General features: G+C 38.7%; 1 protein-coding gene across 2 annotated transcripts in view; it reads right to left on the bottom strand.

Annotated features, from left to right (window-relative positions):
* The window catches only part of LOC127620282 (guanine nucleotide-binding protein subunit beta-like protein 1), a 40,261-nt gene that overhangs the window by 13,474 nt on the left and 4,836 nt on the right, over window positions 1–21,951 (bottom strand). For both annotated transcript variants that reach the window (XM_052093474.1, XM_052093466.1), the window contains exons 2-5: window positions 11,645–11,797; window positions 11,360–11,485; window positions 10,921–11,083; window positions 5,798–5,890 (exon numbers count right to left, since the gene is read on the bottom strand). In XM_052093474.1, the coding sequence (XP_051949434.1) occupies window positions 5,798–5,890; window positions 10,921–11,083; window positions 11,360–11,485; window positions 11,645–11,757 (495 nt within the window). In that variant the 5' untranslated portion in view covers window positions 11,758–11,797. The remainder of the gene's footprint in view (window positions 1–5,797; window positions 5,891–10,920; window positions 11,084–11,359; window positions 11,486–11,644; window positions 11,798–21,951) is intronic.

Here is a 21,951-nt window from a genome sequence, read left to right as displayed (position 1 = left end):
TGAGCGGGAAACCACAGAGTTGATCCTGGCACAGACCCTCCTTGCATTTCAGGGGCCTTCAAAGGAACATCAGGAGAGAGGAGCTACCCCAGGTCAAGTTGTGTGAAGGACTGTTGGTGGTGTTTTGTTTGTAAGCCACACCTAGAACAAGAGTGAACAGATGTGCGGCAGGGTTAGTAGAGTATGCAACACATAGATGAAAATGATGATGCCGTTTCAGGGGCTACAATGAGGAACCTGAGGTGGCGAGACACTGAAATATGGACATGTAGGTTCTTTGGAGGAGAACGAGAGGTAGTGTTCTAGAACAAGCATTCAAGAGGCAGTACTCTGAGGGAGAGGATATATGGAACCAATCACAGCAGAGCTAGTTAAGGGTGATATCATAGCCCTCATGGGCAATGAGCTGATTTTGACAGATATCTGTATAGAAACATTTCCTTCCCATCAACAGCATCTGCTCATACTGAAGGCCCTCTCACATTCTACATCAGTGCATCTCTGACACCAGGACCTGCACCATCTCAAAGAGGTGCTCTACTTGACCAATCTGACCAATCATAAGCCACAGGCCCCTTCAGAAGCAATCAGCACTCTGACAGTGTAAAAGAGAAGGGGCGAAAAACGGGCAACAGAGGCCCGAGCCAAACCCAAAAGAAAGCGTTACTTAATGTGGCATTTAATCCCATCCAATAGTCACAAAGCACTTAAAGAAGGACAATAAATATGTTGTCATGCCAAGCATGATGGATGTGAGAGGAACAGGCGGGATGAGAGCGAAGTGATCATCTATATGCTTGTGAGATTGAGGAAACGGCAGTCTGCACTGGTAAGGATCATGAGGATAACAAGACAACTGCTTCTTGATAAGGTTTACCGCCGTTATATCGCCATGGCAAAGAAGTATGATATAACATTGCACAGATAAGGTGATAAAGTGATTTTATCACACTAAAATCATGTTAACAAGTATAATATTTACGTCTTGTTTCTATACTTTTAAAACAAATTCAAGTTCAAATTCTTTTATTTATATAGCACATTTGAAAACAGCATCAAGGCTGACCAAAGTGCTGTAAAATACTAAATTATAAAAACACACAACGATTCAAGACCAAGACATTACATACTATACAAAGCCATTGAAAAGAGATGAGTTTTATTAGAAGATTTAAAAACAGATAATGAAGGTAACAATCTGATACTGATAGGCAAACTATTCCATAAATTAGGACCCACAACCAAAAACCTCTACGCTTTAGCCTCGAGTGTGGGATATCGAGGAGATATTGATCACCGGATCTCAGACTTCTAGGTGGATTGTGAGGATGTAGTAAGTCTGACAATTAACTGGAAGATCTTAAAATGGGGTAACATGATCATACTTCCGAACTCCTTTGAGAAATTTTGCTGCTGTATTTTGAATTAATTGGAGTCGAGTAATTAGAGATTTGGAAATTCCACAATAAAGAGAATTACAGTAATCCAGACGAGAAGTGATAAAAGCATGAACTGCCATCTCTAATGTTTTATCCGACGAAGCTAAAAGAAACTGGAACATATGAAAGCAATAAAATGTTTGTCAAATTTCAGCTGGCTATCAAACTGGACACCCAGGTTCCATACATGAGGAGAGAGGAAAGCATTAATATTTCCGCAATCAGCATTATTTACATCAAAATTGTCTGTAGGTCCAAAGACAATCACTTCTGTCTTATCTTCATTAAAAAATAAAAAGTATTGGCTAGCCAATTTTTTATTTCCTCCAGGCAAGGTAGAAGAGATTGTATTGCAATGTGATCATTTAATTTAACCGGTAAGTAGATTTGAGTGTCATCAGCGTAGAAGTGGTGGGAGATACCATGCTTTCTGATAACGGAAACCAGCATATAGAGAAAAAAGAACTGGTGCAAGAATAGAGCCCTGTGGCACACCATAGGTAAGGCGGGCCACAGAAGATGTATATTTGCCCAGCTTGACAGAGAACATTCTATTAGTTAAATAGGATTTAAACCATTTAAGAACATTTCCTTTTAAGCCCACAAACTATTCTAGTCTGGTGAGCAGTATAGCATAATCAACAGCATCAAACGCTGAAGTCAGATCTAAAATAACTAAAATCCCAGTATCACCTGAATCTGTAGCTACTAAAATGTCATTTAAAACTCTAAGAAGAGCAGATTCTGTGCAATGTGAAGATTTAAAACCAGACTGAAAGGTTTAAAAAATTTGATTGTTCTTAAGAAATTCCTGAAGCTGCATAAACACAATCTTCTCCATTATTTTGGAAATAAAGGGTAAGACAGAGATTGGTTGGAAATTATTTAAAAAAAATGCATCAAGTGAAGGCTTCTTGAGCAAAGGAGCAATTTTGAGGCAGTCAAGGATGGCCCCTTTAAACAGACATTTATTCAAAAAGGACACCGGACCAGGACCTACCGAGTCTATTATTAGTTTTTGAAGTACTGAGGATGAATAATATCATGGGGGCAAAAGGCGGGTTTAAGACTGGCAGTTATTTCTATAACTGTGTGTAACATGACAGGGTCAAAGGCATCCTGACAAAAGGCTAGTGACTGCATTGAATTTAACTGATCCTAAGCGCAATGCATTAACCGCGATCTTAAGTTAGTATTTTTGTCACAAAAAAATCCCATGAATCTTTCACATAATACAACAGAAGGATTAGATATAACATTAACAGGGGGTTCAAAATAGAAGTTATAACAGAAAACAAAACCTTAGGACGATGGTGATTATTTGTAATTAAATTAGAAATGTAAGCAGCCTTTGCTGATTTTACAGTTCTCTGATACGTCAATAAGCTGTCTCGTCCTTTTTTCATTTATGCTCAGCACTTCTGCACACTTGTCTAGAAAAGAAAGTAATGGAGTTGAGCCATGGTTCAGATCTGGATTTACAGTGCTTAAGTGGTGCAGTAGCATTTAAAACTTCCAACCATGCAGAGTTTAGCAACCTGAGGTGGTAGTCAGCATCCAGATCGGGTACCAGAGATTCGAGGGACAGTGATGGTCATATTAAAACGCTGATTGATGTCCTCACAGAAATTAGGGGAGTAATAACGGACCAGTTCTTCATCTTGAGTGAGCATAGGGAGAGACATAATATCGGCAGGTGATCGGAAAACAACATATCCGAGACTTCTATATCAGCAATGGACAAACCGTATGAAAGAACCAAGTCTAGAGTGTGACCATGAATGTGTGTGTGGTGTCCTTTATCCACAGGACTAGATTAAAAGAGTCAATAAGGCTGAGGAACTCCTTCGCTAATGGTTTTGACTGACAGCACACATGGATGTTAAAGTCACCAACCAGTACAATGTATAAAATCTGTGTGGAGGTCAATAAACCACCGCTAGCATCACTGGTCCATTCCACTCCAGCTGTAATAGCTGAGCTTCGAAGCTAGAATACACAGTACAAGATACAACCTGGCAGAGTGTCTTATCCCACCGCTAACCCACCCCCATTTCCAGTAAGTCGGGGGGCATTAAAACATTTACAGTCTACAGGAACCAGATCAGCAAAAGGACTTAAATCTTCCACCTTTATCCAGGTTTCAGTAATGAAAATCCAAGTCCAACTTGTGAGTGGAGAAGTCATAGTTAAGTAAAAATGTATTGTTGACCAAGGATCGTGCATTGACGAAAGCTATTTTCAGAGGAGAAATGACGCTGGAGGAGTCTGAGCCTTTATCCAGGGGGCAGAGGTTTGCAGGAGTTACTTCACCCCGATGGAAGCAGAGACCAATCCGGGGAGAGGGATCTTGGCAGGATGCGCACAGGATTTCAGGGAGAATAGGGCGAAGCCAATGGAAGGGTAAATCCAGCGGGCAAAAGAGTCGCTTTGGTCCATCATACATGCATAGGAAGCAGGGCTAGATAAGTAACTAGCCTGCAAATGTGCTTTCAGTCTGATGGTGATACCCCCTGGTTTTCCACGTCTCCTGCGCTTTTTGCGGGAAACATCCAGCGGCCACCGGCGTAAGTAGTCAGGAACGTCCAATTCATAGTTTGCCCTCATATTATTAATAAAGTTTTCCAAATTCCACCTGTTAATTATCCAAAAAAGTGGTTTTAATATCCAGGAGCGTCTGGCGATCGTATACCAGAAGCGACCAGCAATTAGAGACACATAGAAACATCCAAAAAAAACACACACGGAGAGCACCAGATGGCATGCCACACACACTAGTGCCATCTTGGGAAAGAAACAGTGTGTTTTAACATTTATGGACTGGTCCCATTCACTTCCACTGTAAGTGCCTAACTGTAATAGCGATTTTTGTATATTTGTTTTTAAATAAACGAGGGACGAGTTGAAATATTTTTTTTTGGGAATCATTATTATGCCACAAATGCTGTCATTTCAGCTTTACTTGCACTGAACCTAGAGCATTTCATTAACACATTAATTCATGCTTGACTCATTCATACTCTCTCCCTCCTTCCAGGCTAAAGTCTCCAGCTGAGCAGGCGGGTCCCTTACAATTGAACTTGTCGGCCCTATCATGACAGTAACAGATCTCTCCTGTCTGAGCAATGAAAGACGATAGCTTAAAGTGATTCACAGCCGCCCAGGATCCTGCTGTTAGCTGTCATCATCTACCTGTGGGGCATCCAATTAATACTTCATAATTATCCATTCTAATTCAGGCAGGCAGCATTAAGAACACCACTGTCTACACAAGACCTGGAAAAAGGATGAGGGTAGGCTGGTGAAAAACAAACGGAATTACAACACCATTCTTTTCTTTGGATGTTATTGATACAAGCACCCAAAGTGCCTGCAGCCAACGCTGTCTTCATCAAGTGCTTTGATTAGCGCTGCAAATTAACTCTGAGGAAACCCTGCCTTGCTCTCAAATGACCTGAATTTCTTTTACATCAAAGGTACAGATGAAAAACACAAATACAACAACAAAACAAATAAATTAATTATCCTTAAAAAATAATTATAGGTTGCTTTAAAGGTGGTTGAATACAATTTTCAGCAGTGTTTACCAAACATACACCAAGAAACTGGCAGTTGATATATGACGGTGAACCGAAGCTTTTCCAAACACTATGATTACAGTGTAGGAAGTGGAGGGGGGGGACAGCCCGGACAGGTCGCACATCTATAAATCAGTTGATCTGTCCCGCTATGCACTTGGCAATTGCTCAGCTAAGCTGTGAGCCCTTTATCAACATTTGCTGATAACAATGAAAAAAAAAATGGTTTAGAAGAACAACGTTACAAAAAGTGGTGTAGTATAGTGGGCTAAAGCACACAACTTGTAATCAGAAGGTTGCTGGTTCGTTCCCCACAGCCACCACCATTGTGTCCTTGAGCAAGGCACTTAAATCTAGGTTGCTCTGGGTGGGATTGTCCCTGTAATAAGTGCAATGTAAGTCGCTTTGGATAAAAGCGTCTGTCAAATGCATAAATGTAAATAAAGTTCTACGACTAAGACAAACTGTCATCATTTACTAACCTTCATGTTGTCCCAAACATGAATGACTATGCACTGGCAGCCTCAATGCACACCATGCTCCTTGTATGGAAAAAAGATACAATGAAGTGGATGGCAACTGAGGCTAACGTTCTGTGTAACATCTCCTTTTGTGTTCAACGCAAGAAAGTCGTACGGGTTTTGAACAATATGAGGGTGAGTAAATGATGACATAAGTTTCATATTTGGGCAAACTATCTTTTAAAAATGGTAAGTAATCTGGCAAATACAGGTATATAGACATTTCAGGTCAACTATAGTGGAATGGTGGGAATCTTACCTGGCACATCTTCATACACATGAGCATGCCCAGTTTATAGTCTGACTTAAGAGTGCACACTGGAGTCCAGCTCCTCATCTCCACCACACTCACCTGAAAACATCACACATATGAAACACTCAATATGCAATTATTTGATTGCATTATTTAATGCAACACATTTCAAATAATTCAATGATCTGTTGTTAATTTTCCCTAGTTGTTCAAACAGTAAAATGAGTGGTACTCTCCAAATAATCTAGAAGCACGACCTTAAAGGGAAAGTTCACCCAAAAATGAAAAGTTCTGTCACCGTTTACCCATTCTCATGTTGTTCCAAAACTGCATGCATTTTCATTTTCTTCTGTGCAACACAAAATAAGCTGCAGCCACCATTCACTTTTATTTGCACTTTTTTGTGAATTGCGATTGAGACTGAATCACATCTTTTGTGTTACACGTAAAAAAGAAAATACAGTATTGGAACAACATGGTGTAAACATGGTGACATCATTTTCATTTTTGATGTGAATCAGACAACTGTCCTGTTTGTTTGACATTGAAGTATTTGTTCACAGGTGGTGAGTGCAGCCAACATTGGGCTGATTGCCAGCAGCTTCCCGTTTTCCTGCGATCTGCCTTATCAAGTCTTGACTTGACTCGCCTGACTTCAAACAGGGACATCTGAATCAAAACACAACACTTTCCAACAGAGATGTGCCATGTATATTAGTATGCAACTGGTACAATAATGCTGCCCTCTGTCAGTTTAAAATCTGCTGATAAATTTAGTCTCTTATGAACAAACATGCAGATTTTCCTTTAACTTCCTTTCCTTTCATTTGAAAAACACTTAAGTCACACTTAATATATGACAAATCAAGTTAAAGTATCATACCAACAAGCATATGCAAACAAATGATGCAAGACTTTTTCTCAGAACTAACTTTTCTTTTCTGGCAATTTATCAAATGCAATTTAACCAACTTGTTTCAAAGTCATTTTAGTGAATGTATGAATTCAGTTCCCCTCAAGTTCACACAGGTGTAGTTCATCACATTGATTATGGACATGTATTGTCTAATCATTTAAAACCTAACAAACCTCTTTTGTAAAATGTTTTTATTGAAAATTTTTATATTTTCTTACTTTAAAATAAATGCCACTTGATTTGATAATTTGTCATCTAATGCAATAACATTCACACACTTTTTTAGCGTTGCTTAAGTGTTAAAATACAGTTTGCGGGCACTGTACACTGTATGATATACATACAATGTAATAACACCCATGAGAAACTGGTCCAGAGCAATGCGTCTTAAGTTGACTGCAAAGGCAGCCATGATTAAGAAACTTCCTCATTAAGATCTATTTAACATCTCTGATTTCAGACCACTTCATATTTTAACACCAAAACACATCTGCACATTACATATGTTTACATCTGTATCTATAAACAGCAGAAAAGGGCAGCTCTCATCCCCCCAGGTTAAAGAGAGAGGGAGAAAGAAAGAGAGATCTTGACTCGAGTTAAACGGTCAATAAATAACAGTGAGTCTATTAATTAATGCCCTGCTTTGTCAGCCATGCTGGAACGCGAAACATGAAAGTCTCCAAAAATATTGGTAGACATGGAGATGGAGTTGCTCCAGTTCCGGGCTCCCAGCATGCCTTGCAGCATTGTTATTTGTTTTAGGAGATGTATGGTGGTGAAGTTTTCCTGCAGTGATCTTGTGATGGTTATTATTACCTTGTAGGGCTTTTGACATGGACTTCATCAGGGAGCGTGAAATGGGAAGGAGCAAAGCAGTAAAAGTGTTGTAAAAGCAACAGCTAAAGATATGCTTGAGTACTAGGGGCATTAAGTACACTAAGTAGTGCACCCTATGTTGCATGCTTAGTAATGAAAGCTCCCATACCCCATTTCCACTTAAATTGTGTTGGTGCTTGGTCAAATCACTACAAATTACTACTCTTAATGTGTAATCACATTACTGACTATATTGATAACTTCATCAAATAGAGTAAATCAAATTATTATTACAGGCCCACATGACTCCACATGCTGAAGTGTCCTTGGGCAAGAAACTGAACCCCAAGTTGCTCCCAATGGCAGGCTAGCACCTTGCATGGCAGCTCTGCCGCCATTGGTGTATGAGTGTGAATGTGAATGGGACACAGTGTAAAGCGCTTTGGTAACCTCTAAGGTTAATAAAAGGCACTATATATGTGCAGACCATTTACCATTTATTCATTCATTTTAAGTTACTATCTAAAAAAACACCATAGAAAAGCATTTCCGCTCAACGAATTAAAAATAATGTCTATATATTTCCACTTTGTTCATTGATTTATTAGAGGATACATGCCGTCCAACTGTCACAAAACACATACTGTACAATGAAAGTGAATGGTGCCTCAGACTAACATCCTGCCTAATATCTCCTTTAGTGTTCTACGGAAGTAAGGATGTCATAAGAGTTTGGAACAACATAAAAGTGAGTAAAAAATTACAGGATTTTAATTTTTTGATGAATTATTCCTTTAACCTATTCACAAATACATACAATTCTAAATAAATCTCATAGCAATCAATTCATTCATGCACTATTTTGTTAATAAATTAATTTAATTTCAGGCGGACTGAGAATATAAACTGGCTGAAGTAGTAGCTTTGCAGGATGACAAAAACAGCGTTGTTTTTCTGGCACAAACTGCCTTTTCTGTGGTGGAAATGCATGGACAAGGGTTAGATTGGGCACTGGCTCAGCAGCCCGCACCCTGTCAGTAAAAAAGTTGTAAAAGTGACAGGGCATATGGAGTGATGAAGTACACATCAAACAGAGAAAAAGAGAAACATATTCGGTGTCATAGTGAAAAGGACGAGGATAATAGCAATACTGAAGCTCTGTGTTTGGTCTGGCTGCAGAGCTGCTGGGAGCTGAAGCATGGTAATGCAGATCGAGTGACAGCTCAGACTCTCTCAAGTGAAGAACTGGCAGAACGGATGGTGAAACATGAATCTGGATGCAATAAAAGCCATGACAGACCAGAGCTCACACTCTCTGCTCTCTATAGCGTGCTTCACTGCACAGATCACACATACAGTCTGACTACAACCACCTTACCTAAAAGGACCGCTACCAACTCTGATTTAAATTATTTAATCAAAAATGCATTTTGGCTTTTGCCTTTTTTTGAGTAAATATACAGTGGAGTTAAAGAAAATTATTGGAAAAGAGAGAAGAAATTAGATGTTGCAAGCACGACTCGAACCTGGGTCACCTGCATGATAATTGCGGAGGCTTTCATCATGGTATACGGTATTATCACGGTATTGAATTACATTACAAAAACAGGCTGAAGATAATCAAACTATATTGTTATTTACTTAACAAGTTGTATGACTTTTTTCAATATCAAACTGGCCTGTAAATGCATGTTTTTTTTTATTCAGGATAGCCAGTTGCTAATAGTTGCAAAGTTGCTAAGTACAAATTAAATTACCTCAAGTTCACTCACACTATTGCAACATACGATTGTGTTGCGTACCAACTTGAACTTTTTACAAAAGAGGTTTGTGGTGGTGGTGTAGTGGGCTAAGGCACATAACTGGTAATCAGAAGGTTCGATACCCACAGCCACCACACTTGTGTCCTTGAGTAAGGCACTTAACTCCAGGTTGCTCCGGGGGGATTGTCCCTGTAATACGTGCACTGTAAGTCGCTTTGGATAAAAGCTTCTGCCAATGCATAAATGTAAATGTGAAATGTAAATTGAAATCCTCATTGTGCTACATCGCCAATATTAATTAAAGGACTAAAGCATTAGTTGATTACAACTGTATTTTAGCTGTTCCTACAAGATTACTGTGTAGCTAGCTGAGTTTTAGTGAAGAGAGCGAGAACCACACATTATAGCAACCATGAGGAGGTTACCCAATGTGACTCTACCCTCCCTAGCAACCGGGCCAATTTGGCTGCTTAGGAGACCTGGCTTGAGTCACTCATTAAGCCCTGGAACTTGTGACTCCAGGGGTGGTAGTCAGCATCAATACTAGCTGAGCTACCCAGGCCCCTCATGCCATACTTTAAAAAATATATATATATTATCTTCTTTCCTTCTGTGAACCAAACCCAGTCCTAATTTAGCAATTTAGTAACATTTTTCTTAAAGCAATTATTTTCTTAAAGCGAACTCTGTCTCTGGCCCTCTGACTGAAATACTCAGATTTGGCATTGCATGTCTTTTAATTGTCAATATAAACATCCCCTTTTATGATTGGCTAAAATTTTTGCATGGGAAATAATACTCGACAACACCTTGCAATACGTATAAACTCCAAATTGTAATAAATACAGCTTGAATACAGCATTATACACTCACTGAGTACTTTATTAGGAACACTGTGGTCCTAATAAAGTGCCCAACGTGGTCTTCTGCTGTTGTGGCCCATCTGCCTCAAGGTCCGACATGTTGTGCATTCTGAGATGCTGTACTGCTCGATACAATTGTACAGAGTGGTTTTTGGCACCATTCTGAGTAAACTCAAGAGACTGTTATGCATGAAAATCCCAACAGATCAGCAGTTACAGAAATACTTAAACCAGCCTGTCTGGCAACAACAATCATGATGGTTGATGTGAACATTAGCTGAGCCTCTTGACCTATATCTTATGATTTCATCTTATGACTTTATGATTGCACTGCTGCCAAACGATTGACTGATACGATAATCACATGAATAAGTGGGTATGCAGGTGTTCCCAATAAAGTGATCAGTGAGTTTATGTTTAAAACACAATCTGGATTAGAATGAACCAGCTACACAACCACAAAGACTAGATTTTGGTGTCAACACGACACGCATATTTGAAACTAGTGTATTAATAAAACTACAATAACAAAAGAAAATCACCAAACATTGTTAATCCTGAATGTGTCCAACAGTTTACTCAAGCTCAGATAGTTAAAAAAAAGTCCTTAAACTCCTCATGATTTGACCCATTTAAAATAGTCATTACAATAGTCTGACCTACATTAGTCCCACATTAAAAAATTCATTCAAGTGTTACTCTGTGTACTGTGGTGTTGGAGGAATTTAAAGTGTGTGTTGTAGTTAGGATCTCTCTTTTGTCTCTCACCTGCTCCATCTGTTCTGTAGGGTGAGCCAGTAAAGTGGATCCGGCTTGGGTCTCCAGCAGAGAGCACTGACAGAACCCAACACTGCCTGTGAGGAGAGAGTCTGTCACTGTACTGCGGCCTTCAGACAAATCCCACACGCATACCCTCATGTCACGACCCTGACTGACATCATACACACAAACAGCCATAGACACACATGCGATCACAAATTAATTAACAGAATTATTTTTTTTTTTTGTGTTTAGACAGAAAAAGGGTGGAAAGAGATGCAGGCTGCATTCAAATCTGTGTTTCCCTACATGCTCCAAGGCTCATGATTTCTGGACCGCTAAGCCACAGCTCTGACACATTCAGATCAACTTAACCATACTGTGTTTGAATGAACCAATGGAAATAAACAGAACTGTTAATATGCTTTGGAAACAGGTCATGACATACCTGATGAGGGTATTGCGGTCATTGAAGGTCTGTAGCCAGATAACGGAGTTGCCAGCATGACTTTCTAGCTCACGTTCTGCTCTCCTGGTGGTCAGGTTCCACACATGGATTGCACCTTTACCTGACCTAAAGCACATCAATGTCACAGGATAGAGGTTTCCAAAAAAATAATAATAATAAAAACATAGTTATTACCATGAAACTGAGCTGTGACTGCAAGTGTAAGACTAACATCGCTTTCCAAGACAGTTTTTTGACTTGTGAAATTAGTTTTTGGACACTAACCCAGAGTACAGTAGTGGTGCCCCCTGTCCACTACAGCAGAAGTGCAGGGTGTTTACTGCCGCCCTTGAACCCCTCAGGATATACAATGGGTCAGGAGAAGGGCGAGCCATCATCCAGGTAACTCGTACGTGAGCAACTTAAGTAGTCTGTATCCTAGAATTAAAAAAAAAATCACTCTTAGCATTAAGTATAGAATAATTGAATGCCTCCTTTCAAAAAACAAAAAGACAGCTGCACCAATATAGAAATTTAAGCCGATTCTACTAACCAATAATTAAAGGAATATTCCGGGTTCAATCCAAGTTAAGCTCAATCAACAGCATTTGTGTCATAATGTTGATTACTACACTACCAATAGAGTAAATGGGGCCAATGTTTTTAAAGGCCCAAATCTGAAGCTATAATTTTATAAAATCACTTGCATTAACGCTGTTAAATTCCTTGTGCAATATGCAATAAATTTACTGTACTAAAGCATAACATAATCATAATATGTTATCAGAGATTTAGGAAACATGCCAAGTTTAAATCCTGGCTTCTCCTAAAACAATGCTACAGCCAGTATATTCTACTTTGACATGTCCATTCTGGGCCGGAATTTCTGTTTGTTTTGGCCTGTGTGATCCTGCTTACTGCCCAATTCCCAATAGTATTTCGACACCCCGGGTTGCCATACTTCAAACAGTTAGTGGGCAAACACAGCGCGCTGCAGCCATGGAAGCCAGCAGTACATCTAGCTAACATTGACAGTTATAAAAAATCCACATGAGTTGGTTTCAACTTACAGTGTAAGGCTCGTTGCTTGCCACTGTCAGTTAGCTCGTTCCTGTTGCGTGAGCTTAGAGTCTGGGGAGGAGTGGGCGGGGGAGAAAACTCTCTTCAATATTTTGAATTTGGACTGCAGTACCCATTTAAAACACTTGATGTCAATGTTACATATTGCTCCTTTAGCAGTAAAGTTGTTTAAAATGGTTGTTTTTGTGTTTACAGCGCTCGTCATGGCAAAAAAAGCTATGAAACTGGATATAACAACACAGAAAAGGTAAGCGATTATTATCACACTAAAATCAAGTAAACACGCATATTTGTTTACATCTTGTGGCTATACTTTTGAAAAAGTGAGTATTTTAACATTTCCAATTTAACGTTTCCATTGCAAGTCCCTTACTGTAACCCAGATTTGTGCTTCTTTTAAAAGAGGGACAAGTCGGAATACATTTTTGATGTAAACAGCATTATGCCACAAATTCTGCCGATTAAGCTTAACTCGTATTGAACCCAGAATATTCCTTTAATATGTTATAAATAGTAAATGGTCTGCACTTATATACCGCCTTATACCTTAGCAGTTACCAAAGCGCTTTACACTGTGTCCCATTCACCCATTCATACACCAATGACAGCAGAGCTGCCATGTAAGGCGCTAGCCTGCCATAGGGAGCAACTTGGGGTTCAGTTATGTTATGCTTATTACCATTATGATGGCCATAATTGCACATCAATAAAGTACTTGATATTCAATATAGAAAAGATTCAATCTTGATTTTTACATTATAATGTACACATTAAAAACAGGAAAACTATTAAGTACTTTGAAAACTTGACATAGACACCAGCATAGTTTGTAATGGGGGGAAAATAAACACCAAAATGATCTGCATCCAATATAAGTCTAATTAGACTGAAAATGAAGATAAGAAAAAAAAAAAACACTAATATTAGCTGATACCAATATGATGGTTGATATGTTGATTAATATGGATCATGCATATCTTTCTACAGTAGTCAAAGTAAATTTTCCTGATTAAAAAAATACATCATTAAACAACATTGCTGAATGAATAAATAGTTTGTACAGAAATGTTCTGCATTTGTGTTCAAGAGCAGCGCATAAACAACCTGCAATTAGAACATTTCGATATCATTGGTTCAACCCAAGTCAATCTTGATCAATTTGGCAAATTTAACATAAATGTTTTTTTTATTATTATTATTAGACTACTTTCATAAAAAAAATAACATCTATTGGAGATTCTCAGTTAACACTGTAAATGTCAAAAGCCCAAGGGCACTATGGTAAACAGAAAAAAGGTGTAATGTTTATTTTTTTTGTCCTCTCTCTTCCTTCTAGTTTGAAAAAGCTCTTACTCAATTTCATAAATCAAAAGTGAGACAGCTTAATTACAGTAAACAGACTAGATTTTGCCTTTTTTAATTTAAATTTGATCAACCTTTGTTAAAGCATGCAGAGAGAGTGCAAACAGTTCTGTCTGCTGCAGGGAGGGCCACAGTAGAGATGCAACAGACCACAAAAATCCAGATGGAAATTAGATGTCACTGTCAAATTCTTTTTAACTGCTGCATGAAGTTGAATCTCTAGACAACTTGAGACACTGATGTGGTTTGCAACCAGTTAGACAGCAACATAAAAACAAACAAAACAAATTCAATATAAAATCTCCTTAAAGGAATAGTTCATCCAAAAAATACAACTTCTGTCATTATCTACTCTTCCTCATGTTCTTCCAAACCCCAAGGGCTGTTCAGACCGGGAAAAAAAATCTAGATAGCTAGCTACATATATAACAGAACACTGGTGTCTCAAGATGTGCTTTTAAATGTCTACGTTCTTTTATACCTGAAACTGCATTTAAGATAATGTGCTACTCTTGAAAAAGGTGCTGAAAAAAACAGAGAGGTGTCACAAAGCAGTCAAAGATGTCAATCTAGCACGTTTACATGTGAAGTGTGAACGCATTCTCATACGCAATAACGTGTGTACATTTTGTCAAACTATTCATTTAAAACTGCTTCCAATGTTACAGAGACAGCAGGTTTTCTCCTTTGAATGGCAACTGATATTGCTGATTTGAGATATGGAGGCTGCCTGGTTAATGAATACCCCTTGTGCTCAGTGTCATTTCTGGTCACCTCTGCCCCTCGCGCTGAAACCGGAGCCACAGGTACTTTGAGTGAGCTCATTTCGGAAGGTTAGTGGTTAAATTGTGCATGTTAATCTGTCATGCAGAGATTCTTCACTGCCCTACCTTCCTAATTAAGAGTCGAGCCCCCTGCCGCCCCATTCCAGCTCCTCACAAAGAGGACAGTCACTAAACATCCCTATACCTTCTTACAGGAGAGCAGGGAGGAGGCTGTGGGATTAAACCTGTGACTATCAGTCGCCATCAGGCCTGTATAGGAGCCAGACCCTGTCTACTGCACATATAGGGGCCAAAATGAAACCTTAAGTTTGGGTAATCCTCTCTACCTGTCTGCTTGCTTTTCGGCAAACCCTAAACTGTAATACCTTTTTTAGTGCACTTAGAAATTTCAAGAGTTGTTGTTTCCTGTCCCTTTGAGTAGTGTTTTATGCAAAAAAGCTTATGCAAGGGTGGTGGAGTGCTCTGTCCGAGGAATGTGTGTGTGTGACAGTGAGGTTTTTCTTGGGTTTAAAGAGGATTAACATGCCCTTATTGTGAAGCTCACAGAACCAGGGCTGCTTGACACATGGGTCTGGAAATGCATGTTCTTATTGTGCAAACACAACGCATCAAAACATTCCTCTGCCACTGTGGTGATGTCAGACAAAGATGCGGAGAAATAGAGACGGAGTGGAAAAACAGGCTGAGGAACCAGATGGAGTCAATCATTGTTGCATTGGCAGGGCAACTTTGAGTGTTTTTTTTTTTTACTTTCGATTGATAGAGATTGGAGGAAAGGAGGGGATATGCGGTCTGGACAGGGCTGTTTCTGAGCATATAGTGGCCTTAAGTGAAATCCCACTTGCAGCTTTTAGTATATTTAAAAAAAAAATTAAATACCTTGTGGCTTGGGGGGCCTAAGCAGCCACTTATACTGTTTGTAGCTAGAAATGGCCCAGGGTCTGGACACAATCATGAGCTTCACGACTCAACATGTCTGAAGCATTTGCGCTTTCCACCAAGCCACGGCTCCAACACCAGTGCAACTAATTTTAGGCTAGTATTTGGGATTTTTACTGTTCCAGTAAAAAACTTTACTTTACTGTTCCTTTACACTGAACGTTCAGGGATTCAAAATCAGCACAGGAAATGCAAAATGTCCATAGATTCTTACCGAGCCTGATCATTACTCACAAGTTTAAGGCAGTCACAACAGCAACCACAACTTTTCACTAGCCCTTATTCAGGTAACCCACAAAAAACCCTTTTCAGGCCTGAAAGGCTTGGGACAACACAAAATCTATAAACAAGTTTAAACTACTGGCCTGTAATCACTTTTAGCAAACCATCCCACTGTTTAATGCAAATAAGAGGAGGCAAAAAAGTTGCCATCAGTATGGGTATAAAGATGCATGATACATCGCAACACATCTATGTGATACTGAAAAATCTATGAATCTATTATAATTTATATTGATTTAATGTACAATCCGAATTCTGGAAAAGTTGGGACATTTTTTAAATTTGAATAAAATAAACTAAAAGACTAAAAGCTACAGGTCTCAAAATAGTTGGGACGGGGGCATGTTTACCGTGGTGTAACATCTCCTCTTCTTTTCAAAACAGTTTGAAGATGTCTGGGCATCGAGGTTATGAGTGTCTGGAGTTTTGGTGTTGGAATTTGGTCCCATTCTTGCCTCATATAGGTTTCCAGCTGCTGAAGAGTTTGTTGTCGTCTTTGACGTATTTTTGTTTAATCATGCGCCAAATGTTCTCTATAGGTGAAAGATCTGGACAGCAGGCAGGCCAATTCAGCACCCGGACTCTTCTACGATGAAGCCATGCTGTTGTAATAGCTGCAGTATATGGTTTTGCATTGTCCTGCTGAAATACACAAGGCCTTCCCTGAAATAGACGTCATCTGGAGGGGAGCATATGTTGCTCTAAAACCTTTATATACCTTTCAGCATTCATAGTGCCTTCCAAAACATGCAAGCTGCCCATACCGTATGCACTTATGCACCCCCATACCATCAGAGATGCTGGCTTTTGAACTGAACGCAGATAACACGATGGAAGGTCTCCCTCTTCTTTTGCCCGTAGGACATGGCATCTGGGATTTCCAACAAGCATCTCAAATTTGTACTTGTCGGACCATAGAACACTTTTCCACTTTGAAATAGGCCATTTTAAATGAGCCTTGGCCCACAAGACACAACGGTGCTTCTGGACCATGTTCACATATGGCTTCCTTTTCGCATGATAGAGCTTTAGTTGGCATCTGCAGATGGCATGGCAGATTGTGTTTACCGACAGTGGTTTCTGGAAGTATTCCTGGGCCCATTTAGTAATGTCATTGACACAATCATGCCGATGAGCGATGCAGTATCTTCTGAGGGCCCGAAGACCACAGGCATCCAATAAAGGTCTTCGGCCTTGTCCCTTACGCACGGTGATTTCTCCAGTTTCTCTGAATCTTTTGATGATGTTATGCACTGTAGATGATGAGATTTGCAAAGCCTTTGCAATTTGATGTAGAGGAACATTGTTTTTAAAGTATTCCACAATCTTTTTACGCACTCTTTCACAGATTGGAGAGCCTCTGCCCATCTTTACTTCTGAGAGACTCTGCCTCTCTAAAACATCCCTTTTATAGCTAATCATTTTACAGACCTGATATCAATTAACTTAATTAATTGCTAGATGTTCTCCCAGCTGAATCTTTTCCAAATTTCTTGCTTTTTCAGCCATTTGTTGCCCCCATGCCAACTTTTTTGAGACCAGTAGCAGGCATCAAATTTGAAATGAGCTCATTTAGTGGATAAAAGTGTAAAATTTCGCCGTTTAAACATTTGTTCTGTTATCTATGTTCTATTGTGAATAACATATTGGCTCATGTGGTTTGAAAGTCTTTTAGTTTTCATTTTATTCAAATTTAAAAAACTTCCCAACTTTTTCAGAATTCGGGTTGTAATACCCAATGCATTAAACAATTTATTATCCAATATAATTTAATTTACAATAGGGCTGGGTAAAAATATAAATTTTCAGCATAATCACGATCTTCATTTTATTGATCCTGATATTGATTATTAATTTTTTTTTCCAAGATCAATCTTATACTTGTACTTTTGTATACTTTATTTTGGGTTGTGTTGATTATTACTGTATACCTGTTAAATAAATAGCAATTTGACTCCATAGTTTTTGCCCTGACAAATGTTGTTAATTTCATAATGCCAGATGGTTCCCTGTATAATTCACAGCATTAGGTAAGAGAGAATTTTTTTTACATATCTAAGCAACGTATACATTATAATTGAAATATACCCAAATAAATCAGAATTGAATCAAGAGAATGTAAATAAAATAATATCAAGAAAGCTGTATCGATAACCAGCCCTAAATTACCACCTAATTTCAGTTGTAAAAAACACATACCCAATTCACTTCTGGTACATACAGGTCCGATGGACCAGGGCGAGAGAGGGATAGGAAAAGTGTGTTCAGGGTAAAGAGCAAATTTAATAGAAAAATATTTGTAACCAAATTTCAGATTTAATGATGTATAATATCATTAATCAAATCAAAAAGTCAAAATCATGGCAGAGTAGGACTATCAAAATTTCAGATTTCACAATATATTTAAACACTTTATTATGTACACCAGTACACCTACTTTATCGTGAGATTATCTAATCAGCCAGTTGTGGTGCAATCCATTAAATCATGCAGATACGGGTCAGGAGCTTCAGTTAATGTTCACATCAACCATCAGAAAAAATTAGATCCTACTAGTGGGCCTACCATTTGTGTACATCAGCAGAAATTGAGTTTCATCAGACTATGCTATGTTTTTCCAGTCTTTAACTGTCCAGTTTTGGTGAGCCTGTGCCCACTGCAACATCAGCATTCTGTTCTTGGCTGACAAGTGGAACCCGAAGTGGTCTTCTGCTGTTGTAGCTCATCTGCCTCAGTGTTCGACGTGTTGTGCATTCTAAGATGATATTCTGTTCACTACAATTGTACAGAGTGGCTATCGGAGTTATAGCAGTTTGGCCAATCTCTGTTGACCTCTTTCATCAAGGCATTTCCGTCTGCAGAACTGCCACTCGCTGGATGTTTCTTGTTTTTGGCACCATTCTGAGTAAACTCTTGAGACTGTTAAGTGTGAGGACATCAGCAGTTACAGAAATACTCAAACCAGCCCGACTGGCAACAACAATCATGCCACGGTCGAAATCACTCAGCTCACATTTTGTCCCCTTTCTGATGGTTGATGTGAACATTAACTGAAGCTCCTGATCCTTATCAGCAATATTTTATGTATTGCACTGATGCCACACGATTCGCTGAATAGATAATCACATGAATAAGTATGGTAGGGGTACAGGTGTTCCTAATAAAGTTGTTAGTGAGTATTTTTTTTTTAATGAATCGTATTGTAAGCATTGTCAGACCACTTGTTTTCACCCCTACTGGTACACCACCAGCCATAATAGATGTGGTTCAGAATGTCTAACTGGAAATGCCATGAATATGACTTTAAAAATTATGAATAGGAACAGTAATTACATTTTCAACAGCAGAAAAGTAATGATAACGTAATGAGTTTCTTCTGATGGGATTATGAAGAAAGAAAGTAAGAAAGAAAGATAGAGTTTTTCAGTTCTCAGTGTAACAGATAAGACAGCTCCAGTAATCTGACTCTAAAACTTCGGATAAAGGCAGTTTGTCTCTTTTTGGGCTGTCTGTCAACACCTGCTTGATAATTAGGCATAATTATGAAAGAGAGTTCGCTTCCCCTTCATGTTATTAAATAAGCAGAAGCCACGTCAGCCAGGTATCTCTCAACACAAGCAAAGGGCTGGCGACCTTCAGATCAAACACAGGCACTATCTGTGCCCCCTGCGCTGCAACTTATACCAGTGGAGGGGGAGCAGCAGTCATTTTAATGTAGGCTTCAAAGATCGAGGATAGGCTGTGTGCATTCCTCCACTCCCCCTTTTTTTGCCATTGATGGGCAGCCACACACCTCTGCCCAAGACAATGTCATATGCTGCCATTCATAAATAATCCCAAATAAGTTTCTGGAGATTGTGAGAATATAGAATGTCATAATTGCTGCCAAGATTCAAGTGCAGATCAGGTGAATGTCATCCCTGAAGAATTACACTGGCAGTACATCATGTCAGATGTAAAAAAAAGTCTAAAAATTAAAGTAGGCTCAACACTCTGTTTCACCAATGTTTCTTAGGCAAGCACCTTAGAAATATTTTTCTTATTTCTTCCTGCACTGCATGCCACATGTTTACTATAGCTTCTCCCATCAGCAGTGAGAGAATCACATATGATAAATGTAAGGAATTATTCAGGCTGACGGAGAAGGTTAATGAGATAGAGACACATACTCAGTAAGCCAAAAAGTCTAGAAGAACTTGATGTAATCTTGTAACTTGATGTCCGACTGTTTGTACTGTATTTTATTTTATATTCTAAACTGTTTCAATTATTCGTATTATTTTATTCTTATTTGAATATCTTCTATGTAAAGCACTTTGAATTACCATTGTGTATGAAATGTGCTATATAATTAAACTTGCCTTGCCTTGCCTAATAACAGAAAATATAAATACAGTCTTCTCTAGCACTCTTGATAGTGTCGCACCCTTCCATTAAAGAAAAAAGCCAAGCACCATAGTACAATGATCATACTCATGCTCTCAATAGAGCAGCTTGGAAAATGAAGCACAAGTGGAAGAATACAAAATAAGAGGTATTTTTCTGTGCAGGGAATGTAGAGGTCTGCAACCCGACAGGTGCCCGACGGGACCAGAGAACCTGACGGGTTTTGGACCGGGTTCGGGTTTGTAATGAATGAAAAAATAAACAGGCTTACTTAACTTATTCGAGCACGTGCTTTCACTCACAAGCACGCGTGAATGGACGAGTTCACACTGAACATGTTTTTGTGTCTGTTTTGTTTTCCCATTTTTTCCCCTATGTAAACACATGCTGGACAAATGTCAGAATTGCACAAAAGTGAGTCTCACTTTTTCTTCAGTGCCTCGTGCAGGACCGGCACATTTTAAACACCATGCCAAGTTAAAATTTTTATGTAAAAATAAAAGATGATTTAAAAAAAAAAAAAATGCATGTTGAGACACCTGCGCTCTGTTTCATTCTTTGCAATGTGTCAAGATTTTTTTTTTAGCGCAGTTATTACAAAGATTCAACATTCTAAACAAGTTCAGGCTGCATAGAGGGGGCTGTTGCATTGTTTCATTTTATTCTAGATTGTTCTGCACCAAGTGAAGTTTCAGCAAATAAACAGTAAGGCAATGCTTTTTCCCCCTTCTGCTCTAGTGTACTCTGGGGCTGCTGTCACTTGTTAAAACTGTGTATGTTAAAGGTTTCAGGGTAGGGTTGGGCCATACGGTCTCGGGTACAGGTCGGGTTTCATTTTAAGGCCCATACAGACCTTTAATGGAAGGACAGTGGCTGAAGCTACAGATAGGCACTAAAAGCTGCCAGGTCAGCATATTTTAGCAAATTCATAGAAAATAACCACAACAATCCTAGGTGTTTAATCAGTACTGTGGCTAAATTGGTTAGGAATAAAGTCTCGACTGAACCAGATAATTCCAATAAAATTGGAATTATGCAATCAATTGTCAGGGCACCTCAGAAAAAAAGTGTCTCATAATTTTCCTCAAGAGCAACTTCAAGCCTTCACTGTCATGAAGAGCTAACAAAACATATCAAAAAATCAAAAGCCACAACATGTTTGTTAGATCCAATACCAACTAAGCTCTTAAAATAAGGTATTCCCTGTAATCTCAGAACCTCTTCTTAATGTTATTAACTCCTCGCTATCCTTAGGACATGTCCCAAGAAACTTTAAAATGGCAGTCATCAAACCACTTAAGAAGCAACAGCTTGATCATGGCGAATCGGCTAGTTATTTAACGATTATAAATCTCCCATGTCTGTAAAAATACTAGAAAACGTTGTGTCCTCCCAACTATGTTTATTTATACAGAGAAATGGTACATACAGATGAAGTCAGAAGTTTACATGCACCATAGCCAAATAGGGCTGCAACTAATGATTATTTTGATAATCAACTAATCTAACGATTTTTAGACAGATTATTCGACTATTCAGTTGATTATTGCAACGATTAATCATTAGCTCTTAACCGACTATTCAGCTTGTGCCTAGACTTAAAAGGTTGTATTAAACATGCTTACTATCAATAGAGGGAAAAAATAATCTTAAAAATATCCCTAAATGACATACACTGAATTCCAAGGAATAATTTGTTTTTTTATCGTTTAATTCAGTAAAAATTCACTGCAAAAACTTTTCACTTAATTCGAAATC

This window comes from Xyrauchen texanus, chromosome 3, assembly GCF_025860055.1.
Source record: "Xyrauchen texanus isolate HMW12.3.18 chromosome 3, RBS_HiC_50CHRs, whole genome shotgun sequence".
Lineage (NCBI taxonomy): Eukaryota > Metazoa > Chordata > Actinopteri > Cypriniformes > Catostomidae > Xyrauchen > Xyrauchen texanus.
Note: the sequence above shows the minus strand (reverse complement) of the source record. Positions and strands in the feature narration are given on the sequence as shown.